This window comes from Tiliqua scincoides, chromosome 7 (genome assembly GCF_035046505.1).
Source record: "Tiliqua scincoides isolate rTilSci1 chromosome 7, rTilSci1.hap2, whole genome shotgun sequence".
Lineage (NCBI taxonomy): Eukaryota > Metazoa > Chordata > Lepidosauria > Squamata > Scincidae > Tiliqua > Tiliqua scincoides.
The window spans coordinates 28,986,551-29,006,593 of NC_089827.1; the positions used below are offsets into that span (position 1 = coordinate 28,986,551).

Consider the following 20,043-nt stretch of genomic DNA (forward strand, 5'->3'; position numbering starts at 1 on the left):
GACCCCGAGACATGAGTTGAGGTCAATGATGTCCATGAGTCAAAACTTGTCAAAAACAGCATTTTTGTGCAACTCAACCCAAGTTGAATGTTTAACCCTGTTAAAGATCTGCCAGAGATCTATTCCAACAGCTAATGGGACTGCCATGAAAGAGAGCTCCTAACCTGCCAGCTATATTTGGGGGGGAGGGGGAGCTGGTGTCTTTGTTTTTTTAAACATTATTCCAACATACTTCCACTATTCCTCATCTGCAAGTACAGGACTCTAAGAACAGGAATCAGAAACATGAGTGTGTGGAACTCTTGTTTTTTAGATGGAACAAAGTGTCAGGTGCATGGGTCCCACTGCCAGAACCTTCTGAAGAATTCCACTGCCACATAATGTCCTAATGGTGAACTTCCCAAAGTACAGGTGTACTTAACTTAACAATGGGGATATGTTCTCCGATCCCCATTGTTATGTTATTAGGTCAAAAAGCGAACATTCAACCTAATGCCTTTGTTGTGTAAACAGACACTCTCTGCCAGACATTTCCTGCTGCACAGGCTACTGGAGACAAATTGCCTCTTCTTTGCATTAAGAGCCTCTTTGTTGGGTAAACAGACACTCTGCTGCAGCCTATTCGAGACTGATTGCCTCATTAAGAGCCTCTTTGTTATGTTTTGACCATAGTTGTATATGTGGTCTGTCATTAAGCAGAAGGTTGTTAAGCGGCTCATGCCTGTATATGCTTGGCACTGTCAGTAGACAAATTGTTGGGCTCAGTGGATCATTAGTCTGATCTAGCATAGCCCAGAAACTCCTTGGCAGCATTAGTTGAATAGAGGCACATGTCCTGGAAACTCACCTGCGATCCCACTAGTATATTGTGAACAGGGCCTCTGAGAGGAATTTTATCAGGGGGTACAAAGTTTCTTTTGGGTCCTTTCCCAAAGACGGAAGGGGTGAAACAGAGTGGGAGGTGGCAATGGGGGTGGGCAGAATGTGGGCAAAACAGGCAGAGGGAAAGTGGCAACAGCCAGAATAGTATTTGGAGCTCAAGTCTATCAGTCTTCCCAATGCAGAGCTCAGGTCTATCTGCCTGCCTGGTGTTGACAGTTAGGTACAGTAATATAGAAAACCAAACACATTCCTCTCAAAAATCTTTCAAATATAGAAATCATTGCAGGAGTAGTATCATTGTATTTAGGCTCACACTAGAATAGAAAGTGTCCTGTGTACACCAAAACCGACTTCTGCAGCAGCTGCAGTCAGCTGTGTTACTGAGTTCCTATATACTCCTTCATGGTTAGCCACAAGCTTCATGGACCCACAAGCCAAAGAGCAGGTCAGTTTCCTCCCAGATGTGACTCTGTGAAGGAATGTATGCATTCCTGGGCCTGCTGTGTATGGCTCCTGGCAGTAGTCACTGCCATGTGCCCATGGTAATGCCACCAGCATCTCACATGGGCTGTGAGTCTGGGTGAGATTGGAAAATGTAAGATCCCAGGAAATTTCTGGGGCCCCTCCTTTGGCTCCTGGGCCCCCTTTCTGACCCTGGGCCGGGGTACAAATTACCCCCTTTACCCCCCTCTCCTAGGCCCTGATTGTGAAGGATAGTAAAAGAGATTATGATGCTTGCTATGGGATTGCTTTACTAGTCATCACAGCTTCCATGTCCCCTGGTACATGTTAGAAGTTCCATTACCTCCACCCCCAGAAATTGAGTCCCCTGTACAAAAGGGACTGACTCACCAACATTGATGACTGCATCAAAGAACCCTGGAAAATCCTGATTCACTCTGATGTACATGTCCACTCTATAGATTGCTTCCTCGATCTCTGGCCTACTGAACAGACCCTTCCTCCGCAGGTGGCCCTCATATTTTTCTTTGCTTATTGGGATCAAGAGGATGTAGCGAGGTTCAAAGTAGGAATTCTTCAAGCTTTTCACCCCCTTTAAGAGAGAAGGGGTTTAGTCAGTATTTGCATCCAAATTTTGCGTCTCAACAGATGTAGGCAGTTAAGGGCCCAATCCTATATAATTTTCCAGTGCTGGTGCAGTTGTGCCAGTGGGGTGGGTGCTGCATCCTGTGGTGGACAGGCAGTCACTGGGGCCTTCTCAAGGTATGGGAACATGTTCCCTTACCAGGGGGCTGCATTGTGGCTACTCCAGAGCTAAAAAGTTGGATAGGATTGGGTCATAAGCCATTTCTGCTCAATATTGCATATATACAACAGGGATCAAATGTGTATACCTGTGCACTGGGCAGAAATAGGTTATATCCCTTTCAGTACCCCAAATGAAAGTATACTAAACCCTGTATAACAGTAGTTTAGGTCTCCAAATCTGTGGTGTGGAGTCCGATTTCAGAAGTTGAGATACTAACAGTCCTCACATAGACTTCCACTTTGGAGGTGGGGCACTGATTATGAATGAAGACTCAGCAAAGAGGCTTCAGCTCATGCTAGGAATGCATGCAGTGCAACTTTTTATCCTGTTCATTGTCACTTTAAGAGGTACTTCTGGGTTTGGAGTTAACAAGCCTGCTCAGAAGACTCTACAACGGATCTCCAACAGATGTAAGCTGCCTGTTTGTAAGCTGTCTGCAATCACTCAAAATGTTCCTCAGATGCTTCACAAACCCTCTGTAGGCACTGTTAAAGCTCCACCAGGCTTCTCCTGGCTGTGGAAACACACCTGAACAACCCTGATTCCTGAGTGACCCACAGATAAGACAAGGTGTCATTCTAGGCTTGATTTATTGGTAGAAATCTGTTGCCTTATAGGTATGATATGATATGCCTATCTATGCCCATGATAGATGACCTTGTCTGCTGGTCCTGCTATTGCAATGGTTCTCAAACTGTTGGTTGCAACCCACAAGCCTAGTAGTGCTGAGCAGAGCCTCCAATGAAAATATGGCTGATCAGAATTAATTGCCTCAAGCCCTGAGGCTATTCAAAGATCAGATAGCTGCTAATCAGACAGTTTCTGTAGTTTGCAAGCATGTGTAAATATAGGGAGATAAATGTTTTTTCTGGTTGTTATTATTACTTGTAAATAAATAAATAAATACAATATTGTTTTTTTCTAGATTTTTTTTTAAAGTCTCATAAACCTAGGTGGGTCCTGATAGATGGATGTTTTAAAAAGTTTTAGTCCTGGTGCTAAAATGATTGGGAACCACTGTGCTACTGTATTTTTTGTGTACTGTGTGTAGTCAAACTGACACAATGCTTACTGTATCTACTGCCCCCTCCTTTGTTTGTTGCACATGGTGTACAGGTGTGCATGAATCCAACTTCGTGGTCTATTTTTTACCAAACAACCTCCCTTTTCAGAGGCAGAGAACCCCTTAAGACTAATATTCTGGGAGACAAAAAGAGGAGAGAACTGTTGCTTTTGTGCCCCTCTGGTGGGCTTCTTGTAAACATCTGACTGGACACTGGTAGAAATTAGACTGACCTTTGATCCAGTCCAGCAGGGCTCTTCTCACATTCTTCAGTACCTATTTGGCAGTGTAGTGCCCCCATCTTTACAAAAACTAACATTTCCTGGAGTTTTGTCAGAATTGCAGTTCATTTCCAACCATCATCAGGTCAGGCCAAGGCATGTAAGAACCTGAAGGTATTTAAACCTTCAGCTGGGAGCCAGCAGTATATCTCTACAGACTGACCCCTCTGCAGCAGGCTTTAGTTCCCTGGCCTGTTCTTCAGGGCTTCCGGATTCTGATCCACCAACCCTGTTCCTCCTTACCACAGGCCCAGTGCTTTTTATACCAAAATACAAACACATGCTTAGACCAGCTGGGGATGACAGCATCAAATGAGGCTAACTTAATTTACATCACCTAAAATGCTTTTGCTCCCAAGGGATTTTCTTACCTCTATTTCCAAATGAACACAAGTCGCAAGGCCCTCCCGAGCTATGGACTCAATAGTGTCTCGGCCTAGTCCATAGTAGTAGCCACTGTATTTAAAAGTAGCAATAAATTTCCCCTGAAACGAAAAACATGAAGCTTGGCTGATACGAAAAGCAAAGGAAACAACTTTTGTAAATAAGCATGAAACACACCATCTTTATGACACCATTGTGGAGATTTTTGAAGACACAAATGCTTTGCTCAGTGATGAACTCAGAGACCAGGCATGACATGGCTTATTTCTCAAAACTATTTGTAAAGTTCAATAAAATGAATCTGCAGTTACAAGGTCATTTATTAAGGCCAAATCTGTAGTCTCTATTTTTTTTCAAAGTTCACTCGATTTCAAGCACAACATAGACCATTGTGATTTAGTCCTATTTTTGAGCCTTCCCAAGTTAGAAGTTGGGATACAAGATGATGATCTGCAAGTTTTTTTGTGATTGTTTGGACATGCTGCATGAAGATAAGTAAGCAATCTGGAGATCTTCTTTTAATGGAAATTCCAGATTGGATGAATCCAATGATAAATCTATTTTCATATACTGAGGAAGTTGGAGAAGAGGAGGAAGAACTAATTAAGCTACAAAATGACATTAAGCTGAAGCCAAAATTTAAGACATCATGTACCAAGAGTTTTGGTTACACAGGAAGATGATTTTAATCCCCCTTCCCCCAAGGAAAGCCTCAGGCACCTTAATGGGGCTTCTCAAATCTGCACTGGCTATTTTGCAGATGCAGACTTGAGAGCCCCTGCGTTGGGTTTTTCACTCTGACACGGAGGGCAGGATATGGTGGATCAGGGCTCAGCTGGTTCCATCCTTCACCCATCCCAGTTCCTCTCCCACTCCATTCCACCCACCCACCCCCCACCTTCCCCCTGCTCACTGCTGGCCGGCGCTGCAAGGGTGCCAGCCAGCCCTCCATACAGCAATGAGGCTAAGCACCAAATAGCGCTGGCCCAGCGCTGGTGGCCCCTCCTCTCTGGGTGCCACAGACGTGCTTTACCGCACATTTGCTACACCCAGCGCCAGCAATAATGGAGTTCAGGATGGGGTCCTAAAACATGAGTTCCAGATATGGGAAACGCTCGCACATTTCACAAGAAGATCATGTGAATTTCCTCATTACAAGTTTCCTGGAAGTACAACAAAGAAGAAGCACAATCATATTGTGATTCCTCTTTTGATGTTTTCTTGTTTGTTGAGTGACTGTCTTTGCTGTACCATATTGGTAACTGCACATGTGCAGTCCATCCCCAAAAACTTCTAGAGCTTCCTAATAAAATCTAGGCAGCCCCACCCTCTCCTCATCTAATAGTTTTACCACCACTCCTCATGCTGACAGGAAGGGGGCATGCCCCCTTCCCAATCTGAGAGTGTCTAAGTGAAAATGGAGAACTCTTCTCATGAGAATAAAAGAATTGCTTTGCCAGAGCAGATCATCCAGCGCAGCCTGCTGCTATCTACCAGATGCCTCTTGAAAGTTCTCAAGCAGAGCACGAAGGTCACGAGTGACACCCACTGTGGCTGACTGCTGAAAGCACTTCTATGGGGCACTTGTACTTGATGTGGGGTTGCTGAATATTGAAGTGACCCAGAGTTTTCAAGGGTGATAGAACAATATGACAAATGAGTATAGCTTACGCACAGGGTTATACATAACCTTCCCACAGAGCAGAGAACAAAACATCCTTAAAATGAACTGACCAATTAAGAAATGCTCAGACAGATGAAAAGCCATGTAATACACTTGTTTATCATTTATTATCCATGCAAGTAGGACTAACAATTCCACAGTATCTCAAGTCCCAAAGAGATTTTTCTCCCCCTAATGTAATGTTGTGGCCTCCCAGGCATCTTCTCCTTTAGCCAGAAAGGAAATCCATAAACTCCTTACCGCATTCACCAATTTGTCAAACTCCTTCTGAGACACAAAATAATAATCTAATCGGTTTTCTTCCCCAAAATAAGGAGCCCTCGTGGTGTGGCAGGGACTAAAAGGTAAGCAGAGTGGAAAGAAAAGAAACTGTTTTCAGCCACTGAAGAACTTGAAGGTTGCAGTCTTAGGCATGCTGACTTGGAAGGAAATCTCACTGCTCTCAAGTGAAACTTGTTTCTGGTCAATGTGGATAGGATCAATCATGCCCCAGTTCAACTTTTTTCACCACTGTCTTATCTGTAGCGCTGCTTCTCTTCGCAGTGGCCATTTTTTAAATGTACAAGTTGCAACATTTATCACACTATGACAACTCATAACACTGTAGTGACAGCCCAGTGAGGCAACCTGAAGCAGCTTGCATCAGTGGTGGATGCGGAGCAAGGAGCAGTGGATTTGGAGTGCCCTTCACTCCAAGCCTGTCATCACCTAAATATGTATATATACCTTTTCAACAGGGGTAGTTTACAAAGCAGTTTACATAGTTAAATAGTACAAAAAAATCAATAAATGTGATGAGGCCCAGTGGCATTCCTGGGGGTCCCCGCGCCCAGGGCAACCCACAGTTTTGTGCCCCCCACCCCGTTTCACCCCCCTTCTCTGCCCTCCCTGCACCTGACCTGGAAGTAATTGCAGTGATGTCATCATCACCGCAATTACTTCCGCGCAGCGGCCTCCTCCGTTCCCTTTGAAAACAAGCGGGAACGGAGAAGGCAGCTGAGGCCCCCACGGAGCCTTCTGCACTACTTGCAAGCAGCGCGGAAGGCTCTGTGGGGGCCAGGGAAGTGGCATGCGTCTCCTCCAAATGGAGGAGGTGTGTGCCGCTTCCCCTCTGCCTCTGAGGGTCGCCCTCAGAGGCGGAGTAGGGGTGCCCTGGACCGGGAAGCGGCAGGTGTCTCCTCCAAACGTATGAGGCACCTGCCGCTTCCCCTCTGCCTCTGAGGGTCGCCCTCAGAGGCGGAGCAGGGGCGCCCAGGAGTGCTCCTGGGAGGCAGCCAGAAGTTGCCTCTCAGGCAGCGGCTTGGCACCAACTAGGCCACCCCCCTCCTTTATAGAAGGAGAAGAGATGGGTGCCCTAGAGCGTCAGTGCCTCTCTAGGGTGCCTGTCTCCTATCCTCCTATAAAGAAGGAAGGGAGGGGGGCGGCTCAGTCGACGCCGAGGCGCTGATGGAGAGGCAGTAAGCTGTCTCTCTGCAGTGCTCCTGGACACTCCTCGGGGGCAAGAGGCACCCCTGGTGGGTCGGCACTCGGGGTATTTGCCCTGTTTGCCCCCCTCTAGAACTGCCAGTGATGAGGCCTATCCCAAAGAGCTCACAGAAAAGAAAACAGTAACAGCCACTGGAAAAGATGCCATGCTGGGGTACAAAGGGACAGTTGCTCTCCCCCTGCTAAACATAAGAGGACAGCACTTTGAAAGGTTAGCAAGTGTTGACTGCAAGACTTCCAGTTTTACTTAAAGGGACAATTGTTTGCAGGGTGGATTGGACACAGGAGGGGGAGTGGGATCAGCAGCACAGGTACTTGCCGTATCCTATTCCCCTTCCTAAGCCTGATGGGCCAACATGGATCAACTTGGACTTGCACCAGCAATATCACTGGCACAGGTCTGAGTTGACCCATTGTGCCTATTGGGGCTTACCCAGTGGTGTAGGGACAAATGTAACATTACCTCGTTGAGACTTCCAGCACCTGCAGTTCCCCCACAGGAAGCAGAAGAAACCCCATCAGCCATCACATGGGAATTTAGTTAGGATTGGGCTGACAGTCCTGATTTCCTTGTGCCTTTTCCTGGTAAACCACTGTCCTTCTGCCTTGTGGGAGAGAAACACTGAGAGGTGCCTGTTGCTAGTGTGAGCTGCAATTCTTCAGTTTTCAGCTGCCTTCCCCAAGTCTTTAGGAGTAAGAATCAGGAGCACCTTTTTGTCTCTAGTACAGGGGTTCCCAAACAGGTGGGTCATGACCCACCGGACAGGGAAGAATCTCTCTCTACCCATTTAAGAGGCAGGGAGGGAGTAAAAGACAGCAACGTGTTGCCCAGGATTGCGCTGCTGCTGGGGGGAGGGGGTATTTTTACACTTACCTGAGGGAGCCTCCGAGGTGGGTGTGGGGAGCTCTGCAGATGCTTCTGCAGGGCTTCCTAAACTTCTGTAATAGTAAAAATCGTGATTGAAAAACACTCCAATTTTTGATTGAAAATAGGAAGTGGTTTTCAATCTTTATTATTAATTATTATTATTATTATTATTATTATTTTACTGTTACAAAGGCTTGGGGAGCCCTGCAGAGATGACTGCAGGGCTCCCTGCATCCCCCTACAGGCCAGCACTCCCTCTGGAAAGTGTAAAAAAAACCCTTTGCCTGGCAGCAGCTTGATCCTGGGAATCAAGTTGCTGCCATAGTCCCTCCCCCGCACACACTTACAGTGCTCCCAATTCCCATGTATGAGTCTAGGAAGCACTGCTCTAGTACACACGCACACTGTAAATGCATGCCTAGGCTTTGGCTGCGTTGGCTTGGTCATGCTGTGAGAGTGGATGATGGCCGGATCCCAAAGGATCTCTATGGAGAACTTGTGCAAGGAAAGCGCCCTACAGGTAGACCACAGCTGCGATACAAGGGCATCTGCAAGAGGGATCTCAACAAATGGGAAACCCTGACCTCTGAGCGGCCCGCTTGGAGGCAGGCTGTGCAGCATGGCCTTTCCCAGTTTGAAGAGACACTTGGCCAACAGTCTGAGGCTAAGAGGCAAAGAAGGAAGGCCCATAGTCAGGGAGACAGACCAGGGACAGACTGCACTTGCTCCCGGTGTGGAAAGGATTGTCACTCCCGAATCGGCCTTTTCAGCCACACTAGACACTGTTCCAGAACCACCATTCAGAGCGCAATACCGTAGTCTTTCGAGACTGAAGGTTGCCAACAATCAGGCTTTCCTGGATCTCACGCTAATCCTAACAGAGGGTCATAAATTTCTGAGGTTTTTTGAAGTCATGGGAGAATCCCTATGCTTCACTAGGATCCTGGAGAAAGGAAATGTCCTGACCTCACATTGAGCCTCAGAGAATTTAGAAAACAATGTGTAAACTTGCTGCTTTCCATGTTTTTCCAATGTTCAATGTGACAGGGACAAGGCGCTGCCCTCCTCCCCAGGAATGCAGGCACATTCCCACATAGTCATGGTAGGTCAAATGTGGGTCATGTAGGTTAAGAGGAACTAAGTGGCACCTCTGGCACACAATGTCACAGTCAAGGTCCAGGGCAGGGTGCTGGTGAGCACACATTCCAGCTGGCTATTAAAGCCAGCCAAAATTTGTGGATGTTGGAAGCCTCAACCTGATTTTACAGGACAGGTACAGAACTGTTCCAGGGCTTGACTGTTAGGCATGGAAGCTCAACTGCTCCTGCCACAATGATTTTCTGGGAAAGAAGATTCAGGCACTGTCTTATCTCAGGAGATGTCAAATGAGAAATGTATGAGACATGTGGACTCCATTAAGCTTAAAACTTCAAAGGCTTGATTTTCCTCAGTGATTTTCTAAATACAAGCATCTTGAAAGGTTGTTTCTGGGCACTGAACAGATGTTTTAAACGTTCCCCTATTTCAACACTTCTTTTTTTCTTAAACATTTAAAACTTCATGCAACCACCTTTTAACAGCAAGGTCAAGTTTACATTTCAACCAATCCAGTATGTTCCATCCAATGCATTTTTAATGAGTGGTATGTTTGAAAGTTTAAAGAATGGCCACTAAAGCTACTGAAAACTCCCCACTGAATAATTAAAATGCAGCTTTGCTTTATGGTAGCAATTCCACGCTTCACTAAGATTCTGCCACTTTCTTTTCTTCATATTCATAAGACTTATGAGGGAATGAAATATAAAGCACAACAAGGCTCTTGAAAAACTTACAGCGCTTCAAAAATTCCCATCAGTTGTTAATTGTTTGGAAATCCCAATCAAATTTTTTCAGACTGGGTAATACAGGTGGAACCTACTTATGCGCATGAGTTCCGTTCCATGACCCAGCGCAATTAAGAAAAAATGCATTTTGCTAAATTCCATAGAGTTACACAAATACGCTGCCTTCCACTTAGGGCTGGAAGGAAACTAAGGCAGCGGTTCTCAATTGCCTCCCCCTCCCACCTCCTCCGCTCCACACTCAGCCCTCCCCATGGCCAGCTGTCCTGCTTCTTTCACAGGTGGGATGCTGAGCTTTAAAGGGTCCAGTCCTATGCATTTCTACTCAGAGGTAAGCCCCATTGTAGTCAATGGGGCTTACTCCCAGGAAAGTGTGGATCGGATTGTAGCCTGAGAGCCCAGTCCTATGCCTGCCTACTCAGAAGTAAGTCCCATTCTAGTCAATGGGGCTTACTCCCAGGAAAGTGTAGAACGGATTGTAGGCTATATCTCATGCTTTGGCTTGCTGGGAAGACTAGCTTGCTGGGCTGTTTTGTTTGTGTAGGCTGGAGCACAGAGAGCCTGCACCATCTCAGTCTGAAGGGGGGGGAATTTGGCAAACTCTGGGTTTTTTAAAGCCCAATGCTGTAATATTTTATAAACTTGCATATATCTTAGATCTAGAAGGAATTTCTGAACTTAAATGAACCCCTCATCCTAGGACTATGCCACCACCCCTCCAACAGTGGTTCCAACCTGGACCGAGCTACTTGCAGCTTGTTTTTTTTTTAAACACCAAAATCTGAATGAGGTACACTAATGTGTTAAGCATGATATGTCACCTAAAGCATATGTCACCTAAAGCACTGGTTCTCAAACTCTCAGGGAGTTCTCAAACTCAGGGAGAGTTTGAGAGCCATGAAGTCTTTGCCTCAAACAAAGGCAGGGTAGGGGGGTGGAGGGAAGGCAGAGACGCAATGCCCAGCATCATGCCTCAATCTATTTCTCAATCACAAAACTGGAAGTGGTTGCAATTGCCTTCTGGAGGCTCTGTGCTGTGTGGGAAGCCCTGCTGAGGCTGGCGCCGGGCTTCCCCAACCCCCAGGAGGCTCCTGCAGACGGTGGTGAGAGGCAGCGTGCCCCTGTGCCCCAATGTGAGGCACCTAAAACAGCACAGGGATCTTAGGCTGGGGCGTCGCGATGTCCCAGTTTGAAAACCACTGCCTTAAGAGAAGGTGGGAAGAGACTAGAAGAGGCAGAACACAGGAGCAGTGCAATTGACTTCTGCAATTTCTTTTTGTTTCCAGCAATACTCCAAGGACCCCTACACATTTACAGACCAAATATACCTGTATCTGAAATAGTTGTTGAACTTTCGGCAGAGTCTGTGGCAAAGTTCTCGTTTCCAGCAGGCCAGGGGACCCGTCAGCACCAACATAGGGTAGGGAGCATCAAGGCTCGGCAGTGTGCTGCATGGAGAGTAGGAAACACCAAGTTTCATTAAGCTTCTCACATAAATACCAGAAACACTGGAGACAGCATGTGCACAGATGTGCCAGTCTCCCACAGCTGCTGGGTGGATTATCCCTCCATCCCTAGTTCCTTCTGGGTCTCAAAGAAACTTTGTAAGGCAGAAAATACAGGAAGCGAAGCAAAAAACAACTATCATACTGGCAAAGCTGAAAGCTCACTTTGCAGAGAGACAGGTTTAACCCAACCTGTTATCATCAAGGATATTATCAAGTTGCCAGAGATTGTGCTACCAGGGTCTTTCAAAACGAAGTCACATGGCTGAGACATCACAATAATCATAGCATGCATGCCTACAGGCAAAAACATGTGCCATTATCAAGTATCAGAGGAATCACCCAGAATGGACTAGTAATTGTTGATTTTATGCAAAGCAATGCCCGGGATCTGGTGCTAAATGTAAGCAAGCTTTTCTGTTTAGATCATTGGTTCCCAATTTGGTGGATAGCAACCCACCAGCCAGAGAAGCACCTGTCCCCGCTCCATTAAGGGGAAAAGGCAGCAACATGATTCCCTGGATCATGCTACTGCCAGGGATGGGAGGGGGTTTTCACTTACCAACCTCCAGTGCCAGAGGCCAGCAGGGCCCAAGGGGATCACACCTCCAAACATGTAAAAAAAGGAAAAAAGGGCACTTCCAGTTTTTGCATGAAACAGGAAGTGCCCTTTTTTTCTTTTTAAAAATATGTTTGGAGGTAGACCCCCTGAACCTGCCCAGGGCTCCGGCACTGGAGACCGGTAAGTGAAAAACCCCCTCACATCCCCGGCAGTAGCGCGAACTTGGGGATCAGCCATAGCCCCTCCCCCACACACACTTACAGTGCTCCCAACTGCCTTGTAGGAGTGTAAGAAACACTGGTTTAGATAACAGACTCAGGGTCAAGCTATACGTGCTACTAAATGCATCTGTGTTTAGTTACCAATTCAAGTTTATTCAAGAGCTGCAGCTGTGTGGAGCTTCAATTTGGCTCAAGAGCTCAGTAAAGAAGTAGGGTGTATTTAACCCTTTACTTCTGTGCTGTTGTCCCACTGAAAATTCTCTCTCCAAGGTGCCACTGGCACCTTCAGGGTTAAATAGCTACTTTGTAGATAAGGAAAATAGCACAAAGGAATGGCATTAAATACCTCCTACCTCCACTCTGCAGTCTTGATCAAAACTGTGATTCCATCAGGCTGCACTCTTCAGTGAAAGACACGTAACTGCACACTGATACATTTCAGGCCTAATCCTATCCAACTTTCCATCACGGATGTAGTGCAAGCCCCATTGGCACAGCTGGATCAGCATCAGAAAGTTGGATAAGATTGGGCCTTTAGTGTCATGTGCAGCTTGGCCCCAAGGAAGGACATGATAGAGGTTTAGAATATCCTGTATGGTCAGCAAGAAAGAGCTTTTCTCCCTCTCTCAAAATACCAGAACTCAGGTTCATCCAAAGAAACCAACCAGCAAAAAATTCAGGACAAAACAAAGAAAATATTTCTTCCTGTGGTGGTCTGGTTAAAAGGTCTGGTTAAAGATGGCTGAAGGAAACAGTTAGGAGGGTCAAATCCCTTCAGGATACATGGAGCTTATTTAGGAGAGAGCAGCATTGCTGCATAGATCTTTACTTGGAGTGGTGAATTCGTGATCTGCTTTCTTTGGGCCTCTGCAAACCATGCTGTGGTTTGCGCCAAGGTATGGATGGCCATTTTGTTCATCATGAGATGCCAACAGTCTGAAGGGAGAGAGTTAAAGACAGCCTGTAGACATTACCATTCCAAGCACTCATCATCACCCTCTAGAGAGTTCCTAATCATCACTGGATATTGATAGAGTTTTCTGCATCTCTCATTTATAGTGTGAATGGCCATCTGCTCTGGCAGACTGTTTAAAAGAAACAGAGTGGTGGGCAATCTGTCTTGGAGCGTTGAGGTGAGTGAGTAACTTCATTTCATCATCTGCTCAGCCAAGCAGAATTTGTCTCATTTCCACCCTGACAGTCATCGTGTGTCTACATAGCCTGCTTTTGAAAGTAAATTTTTAAGACTGAAATGGCAGGGTGAGAGAAGGTGATCAGAGGTCCCATGCTGGGGATAGCTTTACTTGAGTGCCACCTACAGGGCTGAAGGAGAACCGAAGATGAAGTTACCTATCAAAGATCCGCTGGGGCTGCATCATGCTATACATAATATGAGTCATGTGATCTTGGGCGGCCACCACTTCGGGTGGAGGATCATACTTGTTCACAGCTGCAACCTGTTCCCAGTAATTAAAGAGAAAAGTATTAAAATAATGCTTTGATCTGAATGAGAGCAACAGAATATGTTTATGGTAAGAATTTCCTTTTAATTTTCCTATACAGGGGACCCACTGTATCCCGGATCTGCAGTTTCAATTAACAGTTGATCAGATTCACAACCCCCCATGTGTGCCCCCATGCACACCCTTTTCGGAGCCCTGGGGAGCAATGCTCCCCTCACCTCTGAAGGTTTTTCTGAGCCCCGCAGTGGCCACGGGTGGACACATGCAGCCTCTGCAGGCCTCAGAAAAGCCTCCAGACCTGACTGGAGCACAGCTCCACTGGAGATTTAATGGGCCCCTGGCTGACTGCCTTTGGCTCTGCCCTAAGACTATGGTCTACAGAACTAATGCCCACAAAACTATGTATGCACATGTGTATTCCAAAGTTAAAAAATAATTTTAAAAATCTCAAAGGCCAGCTTTGATCTTCTGGGAAACATGCCGTGTATTTTCTTGTTCTTTTTGTAATAAACCAACATGCCTGGAACTCCACTTCTTTTCTCTGATGGTGATTTGGTGCAGTCCATTGCTAGAGGTGGGTTTTTCAGTGATAAAAAAATAAAAACACATAATACCACTTTCTGCGCTTCAATTTTTTTTTAAGAAAACAAAAATCGAAATCTGTGAAATCTGTAAAATAGAATAAAATAAAATAAAACCATTCTCTAACATCTCTAAGTATTCTCTAACACCTCTACATGAATGTAGCTACATTTGCTGACACTTTATCACCTACCTAGTACACTTTATAATTATAATTTATAAAAATATGTTCTTGGAATAAAAACATATAATACCACTTTCTGCACTTCTAACTTTAGAAAGCACAGAAATCCACACAAAATAAAACCGTTTTCACCCACCTCTGTCCATTGCTGTTCGTTATGAACCAGAGAAAAGTCATGAACTCCCAGTCAAATTCCATTGCCAGCAATTTAATGTGAGCAGAAGATGTTTCATCTCACAACAAACAGAAGTGAAAATCAGACTGAATCAGACCTACTAAATCAGACTGAAGTAGTGTTGGCACCAGGCTGTTGAAGGTTCTGGGTTCCCCATGATAACCCCATTTGCCCCTGATGATGTACTGGGCACTACTGCTGCCACTGGTACTGAGAATTCAAGGAAGGCCCTCTGATGGGTATGAATCCAACTTGGCTGACCTCAGAGGTCACTCCTGGACTAAACGTCCATCAAGTCCAGTACAATGTTCCCAACACTCAGCATGTGGTTCATCTGTGGAACTCCTTGCCACAGGATGTGGTGATGGCATCTGGCCTAGATGCCTTTAAAAAGGGATTGGACAAATTTCTGGAGGAAAAATCCATTATGGGTTACAAGCCATGATGTTTATGTGCAACCTCCTGATTTTAGAAATGGGCTATGTCAGAATGCCAGATGCAAGGGAGGGCACCAGGATGAGGTCTCTTGTTATCTGGTGTGCTTCCTGGGGCATTTGTTGGGCCGCTGTGAGATACAGGAAGCTGGACTAGTTGGGCCTATGGACTGATCCAGCGGGGATGTTCTTATAACAGTGGTCAACCAGATGCCTCCAGGAAACTGTCATGGAGGCAGCCACCCTCTCCCTGCATGTTAAACATCCTTCATGTTTATCATGCAGGAACTGTTATTTAGAAGCAATGGGAAGCACCAGTGATATGCTGCCCACCTGCTGCATAACAGACACGGACTACAGTCCCACTACCCAGTTATCTGGTCACAAATTCCACTGAAATCAATGAGGTGTCATCTATTGGGGTACAGGATTGAAGCATTAAAGGTTTTCTCCTTCTCAAGCCCAGAATACACATGAGAAAAGCATGTGCAGCGGGCCCTCATATCCGCAGATCCATATCCATGGATTCACTTATCCACAGATCGGGTTCACGGAGCCCCCACAAGTGTCACCTCCAGAGGGTCCTCTGCCAGGAGAACACCTGTTCATGGCCTCTGCCAGGCTCAGGCTGAGCCTTACAGACAAAAAAACACAACTTCCAGTTTCCTTGAAAGGCATTAAAAACATTACTTCCTGTTTCCCAAAGAAACCAGAAGTTGTGGGTTTTTGCTGCAAGGCTCAATCTAAGCCCGGCAGAGGCAATGGATGTCCATGAATGCTGAGCTCAGAATACCCTCCAGAAGTAAGGTTTCACTTAACCATGAGGGGTTCTGAAACGGAACCCCTGCGTATATGGGGGCAAGTCTGTATCTTCAATTCTTCCTTCTAGCAATCAAGCTTACAATTTCATATTCCCAATGATGCTGCTAAGATGGGACACTTACTTTTTCTTGGACTGTGATTGTCTTGTGATCCAACTCTGTAAGTCGAAGCAGCATGAAAATAACCAGGAGCCAATAATCTTTGTGTTGCTGAGAGAGGAGTGACAAATTGGTTATAATTTCATATATGTGACAAATCTTTAAATTCAAGTGTTCAAACTAATACCTCAAAGTCATTTCATCATAATTTAAGACCAGATACTAGGAAAACAGTACACTGAAAATAAGAGAAGAATTCATTCAAATCTACTCTTTGGCCATCATTCCTTCTTCCAAATGGGAGAATAAGCAGAATGCAGAAAGGTATTGAGAAGGGCAATGTGGCCATAAAAACTCTCTGGAAAATGAAACATTCCAAGCAGGTGATGCCTTTCCTTCAAATCACTCCCCTGATTTTCCATTCCCTTCTGCAGCAAGCACAAACTTCTCCTTATCTCAAAAGCTTTCCATTGGCTTGTGAACCTGCCTTCTGCAGACCAGTGGTCCACGTAGCCCTCTATTGCCTGACTGGCGGGGCTTGTACAAGGCCCAAGAGGTCTTCCCAATCTGCAACCTGAAATCCTTTAACTAGAGATGCCAGACTGAACTAGGACTTTTGGCGTGCAAAAAGGGGGGCTTTACTGCCCAAACCACTACATTACAGCTTGCCCCACACCATCTTTAGTCTCTTTTCTCCAGCACATTCACTCCTCCAACTTCATTATCCTCAGCCACCTGCTGTAACATTCTCCCCTGTTCCCTCTTAAGCCTAGAGTTTCTCCTCAGAACACCAAAACTTTGTTCTTTTCCTTCAAATCCTTCCTGAAAACTGACCTTTTCTCAGAGTATTTCCAGGTGGAATTTTCCCCCAAGTATTTGGGAGCCAAGTTTTGGAGACCAGACATCACTGGCTTCACAGGCAGCTTTCAATTTACACAGGGGTTACATTCCCAGAAAATCATGCATATACCAAGAAAAATGTTAATTGAAACTCCTTTCTCCATAGGAAACAGTGGGATTGGTATGGGTTAGGGCAGCGGATTTCAAACTCTCATGGAGATTTTGCACCATTTTAAGTCCTTGCAGGGGTGGGTGGGAAGCAACAGAGGTGGGGGGACGGCAGCGATTTTCCGGTTTTGCGGAAGTGGAGTGTGATCGCTCCACTTTCACTTCTGCTGACCTGGGGAGCCCTGCAGAGGCTTGTGCAGGGCTCCCCGCAGCCCAGGACGGCTGCCGCAGGGACTGGTGAGTGCATCCCAGTCCCTGTAGCCCTGTAAGCGATGTAATCCTGGAGATCACGTCACTGCCTCCTCCCTGCCCCTGCTCCTTAAGGGGAAAAAGACCAGGGCCTTCAGGCTGGGGCGTCGCAACACCCCAGTTTGAAAACCACTGGGTTAGGGGAAAAGATATTTAACACTCACACTGATAACTGGTGACTTCTACTTGCCCAAGTGGCATAGGAAGAGGGTGGAAGAAGGAGGCTGTTAAGTGTGGCTACTGATTTTGATGACTGAAAAAGCAATGAGGGAAAACAAAGATGCTAGCAAGGAAACTGAAAAGCGGTAGGTGGCAGAGTGTAGTCCCCGGACCTCTTGTTAGTTATCTTGAGGGAAAAAGTCCACTTGCTGCTTCTAATTCATCCTTTCATGTTGCAAGAGACAACTACAGGGGATCATTCCCTCTCTCAGAGTGAGTGGTAAAATTCTCTTGCTTTCTCTCTTTCTAGCCAGAGGGGCTCCCTGGGGAGTACCCCTCTCTTACAACAATACTGAACCGCAGGCTACCAAAAGCACTCACAATAGCAAGGAGACATGACAATCCACTGATTTTTCCCTTAACAAAGCAGACTCAGAATAAGATGCACTTATTTCCAAGCACCAGTGGGCACTCCAGCCTTTGCCACCAGGAAGAAATTTTACAAGACCACAACCACCTCCAAAACTCTGTGAACATTTTGTCTTTGTTTTTTGTTCCTACGTTTTTAGTTTTCTGGCTTTAGAGGAGACTTCCCCCACAGGAAACTGCCAGCATCTAACAGATTGCTCATTAACAACTAATTAACAGCTAATTGACCACATTATTTCAAAAATGAGCCCACACAAATTGCACTTCTGGTATTAATTTGCAAATCACATTTTTTCCCCCAAAAATGTGCAAATTAAGACTGTGTTAATTCAGAGCTGTCTTTTGTTTTCTTGATGACACTTTTACAAGGGCTGTTAGCTGCCTTGAGGGTCTTGCTCTGGAGAGAGAAAGGCAGGAGACTGATATATTATTCGGTGAACCCAGGATCTGTAGACTGCCATGTAGATGTATTAGATGATTCTTAAGAAGCAGCAGCCTGCAGCTTCTTCTTCTGTTGTCACTTAAATCCTCCCAAGGACTTTGGTGGTATCACATCTGACTCTCAGCTAAAGTAAGAGCTCTTTCATCCCTCATGTGTGAAAACACCATAGACACTATGCTCCTGCCAACCTCAATCCTCATGACGGTTGCGCTATGCTGATAGGACGAGTACAAGAAGCATAACACAAAACGGGGCGCTGAGGGGGAAATCAGGGGTTGCTGACTGGTTACAATACACAGGCCAATACACATTTTGCTTCCTTAAATGTTACACCAATTCCTGGGTATATTTGGGGTGCCGATTCCAAAAATGGCATCCATTTTGCTCCATCACATCTAGTTTTGGAGATATAGTATAGCCTCTTTAATGAATGGTTCAATCAGCTTCCTCATGAGGAAGCCTACACCATGGCTTCTAATGAAGCTATACTGTATCTCCAAAACTAGATGTGATGGAGCAAAACGGATGCCATTTTTGGAATCGGCAACCCAAATTCATATCAAACCACCATAAAGTTTGGGAAAAAATTTTCTGACCCTCAATTTTGTAGGCCTGTGATATTTAGCAAGGGAACTGAGAGCTCAAACAACAAGATTATCATCTTTGCCACATGTCTACGTGATTACTTACCCTGGGATAAAAGAAAGATGTATACATCGATCAAGATAAAAAACCAAGCACCCCGGATGTTTGTCAAACACTGAACTGGAATGACAAAACCAGACTGGGGTCAGTTTTATTTAATCTCAGAGTAGCTGCTCTGCTCAGAGTATCTCAGAGTAGCTACTCAACGGCTGCGGAGGAAACTCCACAGTCAGGGAATTAGAGGGCAGGTCCTCTCCTGGATTAGGAACTGGTTGAGGACCAGGAAACAGAGAGTGGTTGTCAATGGGCAATTTTCACAATGGAGAGAGGTGAAAACCATAGTGCCCCAAGGATCTGTCCTGGAACCAGTGCTTTTCAACCTGTTCATAAATGACCTGGAGATAGGGCTACGCAGCGAGGTGGCCAAGTTTGCGGATGATACCAAACTTTACAGAGTGGTAAAGACCAGAAAGGATTGTGAGGAGCTCCAGAAGGATCCCTCCAAACTGGAAGACTGGACAGCAAAATGGCAGATGCGTTTCAATGTAAGTAAATGTAAAGTCATGCACATTGGGGCAAAAAAATCAAATCTTTACATATAAGCTAATAGGTTCTGAGCTGTCTGTGACAGATCTGGAGAGAGATCTTGGGGTGCTGGTGGACAGCTCGATGAAAGTGTCGACCTAATGCGCGGCCGCAGTGAAGAAGGCTAATTTCATGCTCAGGATCATTAGAAAAGGTATTGAGAATAAGACAGCTAATATTATAATGCCATTGTACAAATCTATGGTAAGGCCACACCTGGAGTATTGCGTCCAGTTCTAGTCACCACATCTCAGAAAGGACAAAGTGGAAATGGACAAGGTGCAGAAGAGAGCAACCAAAATAATTACTGGGCTGGGGCACCTTCCTTATGAGGACAGTGTTTGGGACTTTTCAGTCTAGTAAAGAGGTGCCTGAGGGGGGGACATGATTGAGAAATACAAAATGTCTCAATATAAAATACAGCGGATGGATAGAGTGGATAGAGAGATGCTCTTTTCCCTCTCACACAATACTAGAACCAGGGGACATCCACTTAAATTGAGCGTTGGGAAAGTTAAGACAAAAGAAAATATTTGTAGTTAGTCTGTGGAACTCCTTGCCACAGGATGTGGTGATGACATCTGGACTAGATGCCTTTAAAAGGGGATTGGACAAATATCTGTAGGAAAAGTTCATCACGGGTTACAAGTCATGGTACATATCATGGTTTTAGAGGTAGGTTACAAGTCATGGTTTTAGAGGTAGGCTGCCTCTGATTACCA

At 45.5% G+C, this 20,043-nt stretch overlaps 1 protein-coding gene across 1 annotated transcript in view; it reads right to left on the reverse strand.

Annotated features, from left to right (window-relative positions):
• Positions 1-20,043, reverse strand: part of LRGUK (leucine rich repeats and guanylate kinase domain containing) — a 64,798-nt gene that overhangs the window by 25,049 nt on the left and 19,706 nt on the right. Inside the window, exons 9-14 of the mRNA XM_066633862.1 lie at positions 15,829-15,915; positions 13,397-13,503; positions 11,087-11,206; positions 5,805-5,901; positions 3,868-3,981; positions 1,735-1,936 (exon numbers count right to left, since the gene is read on the reverse strand). Coding sequence (XP_066489959.1) covers positions 1,735-1,936; positions 3,868-3,981; positions 5,805-5,901; positions 11,087-11,206; positions 13,397-13,503; positions 15,829-15,915 — 727 coding nt within the window. The remainder of the gene's footprint in view (positions 1-1,734; positions 1,937-3,867; positions 3,982-5,804; positions 5,902-11,086; positions 11,207-13,396; positions 13,504-15,828; positions 15,916-20,043) is intronic.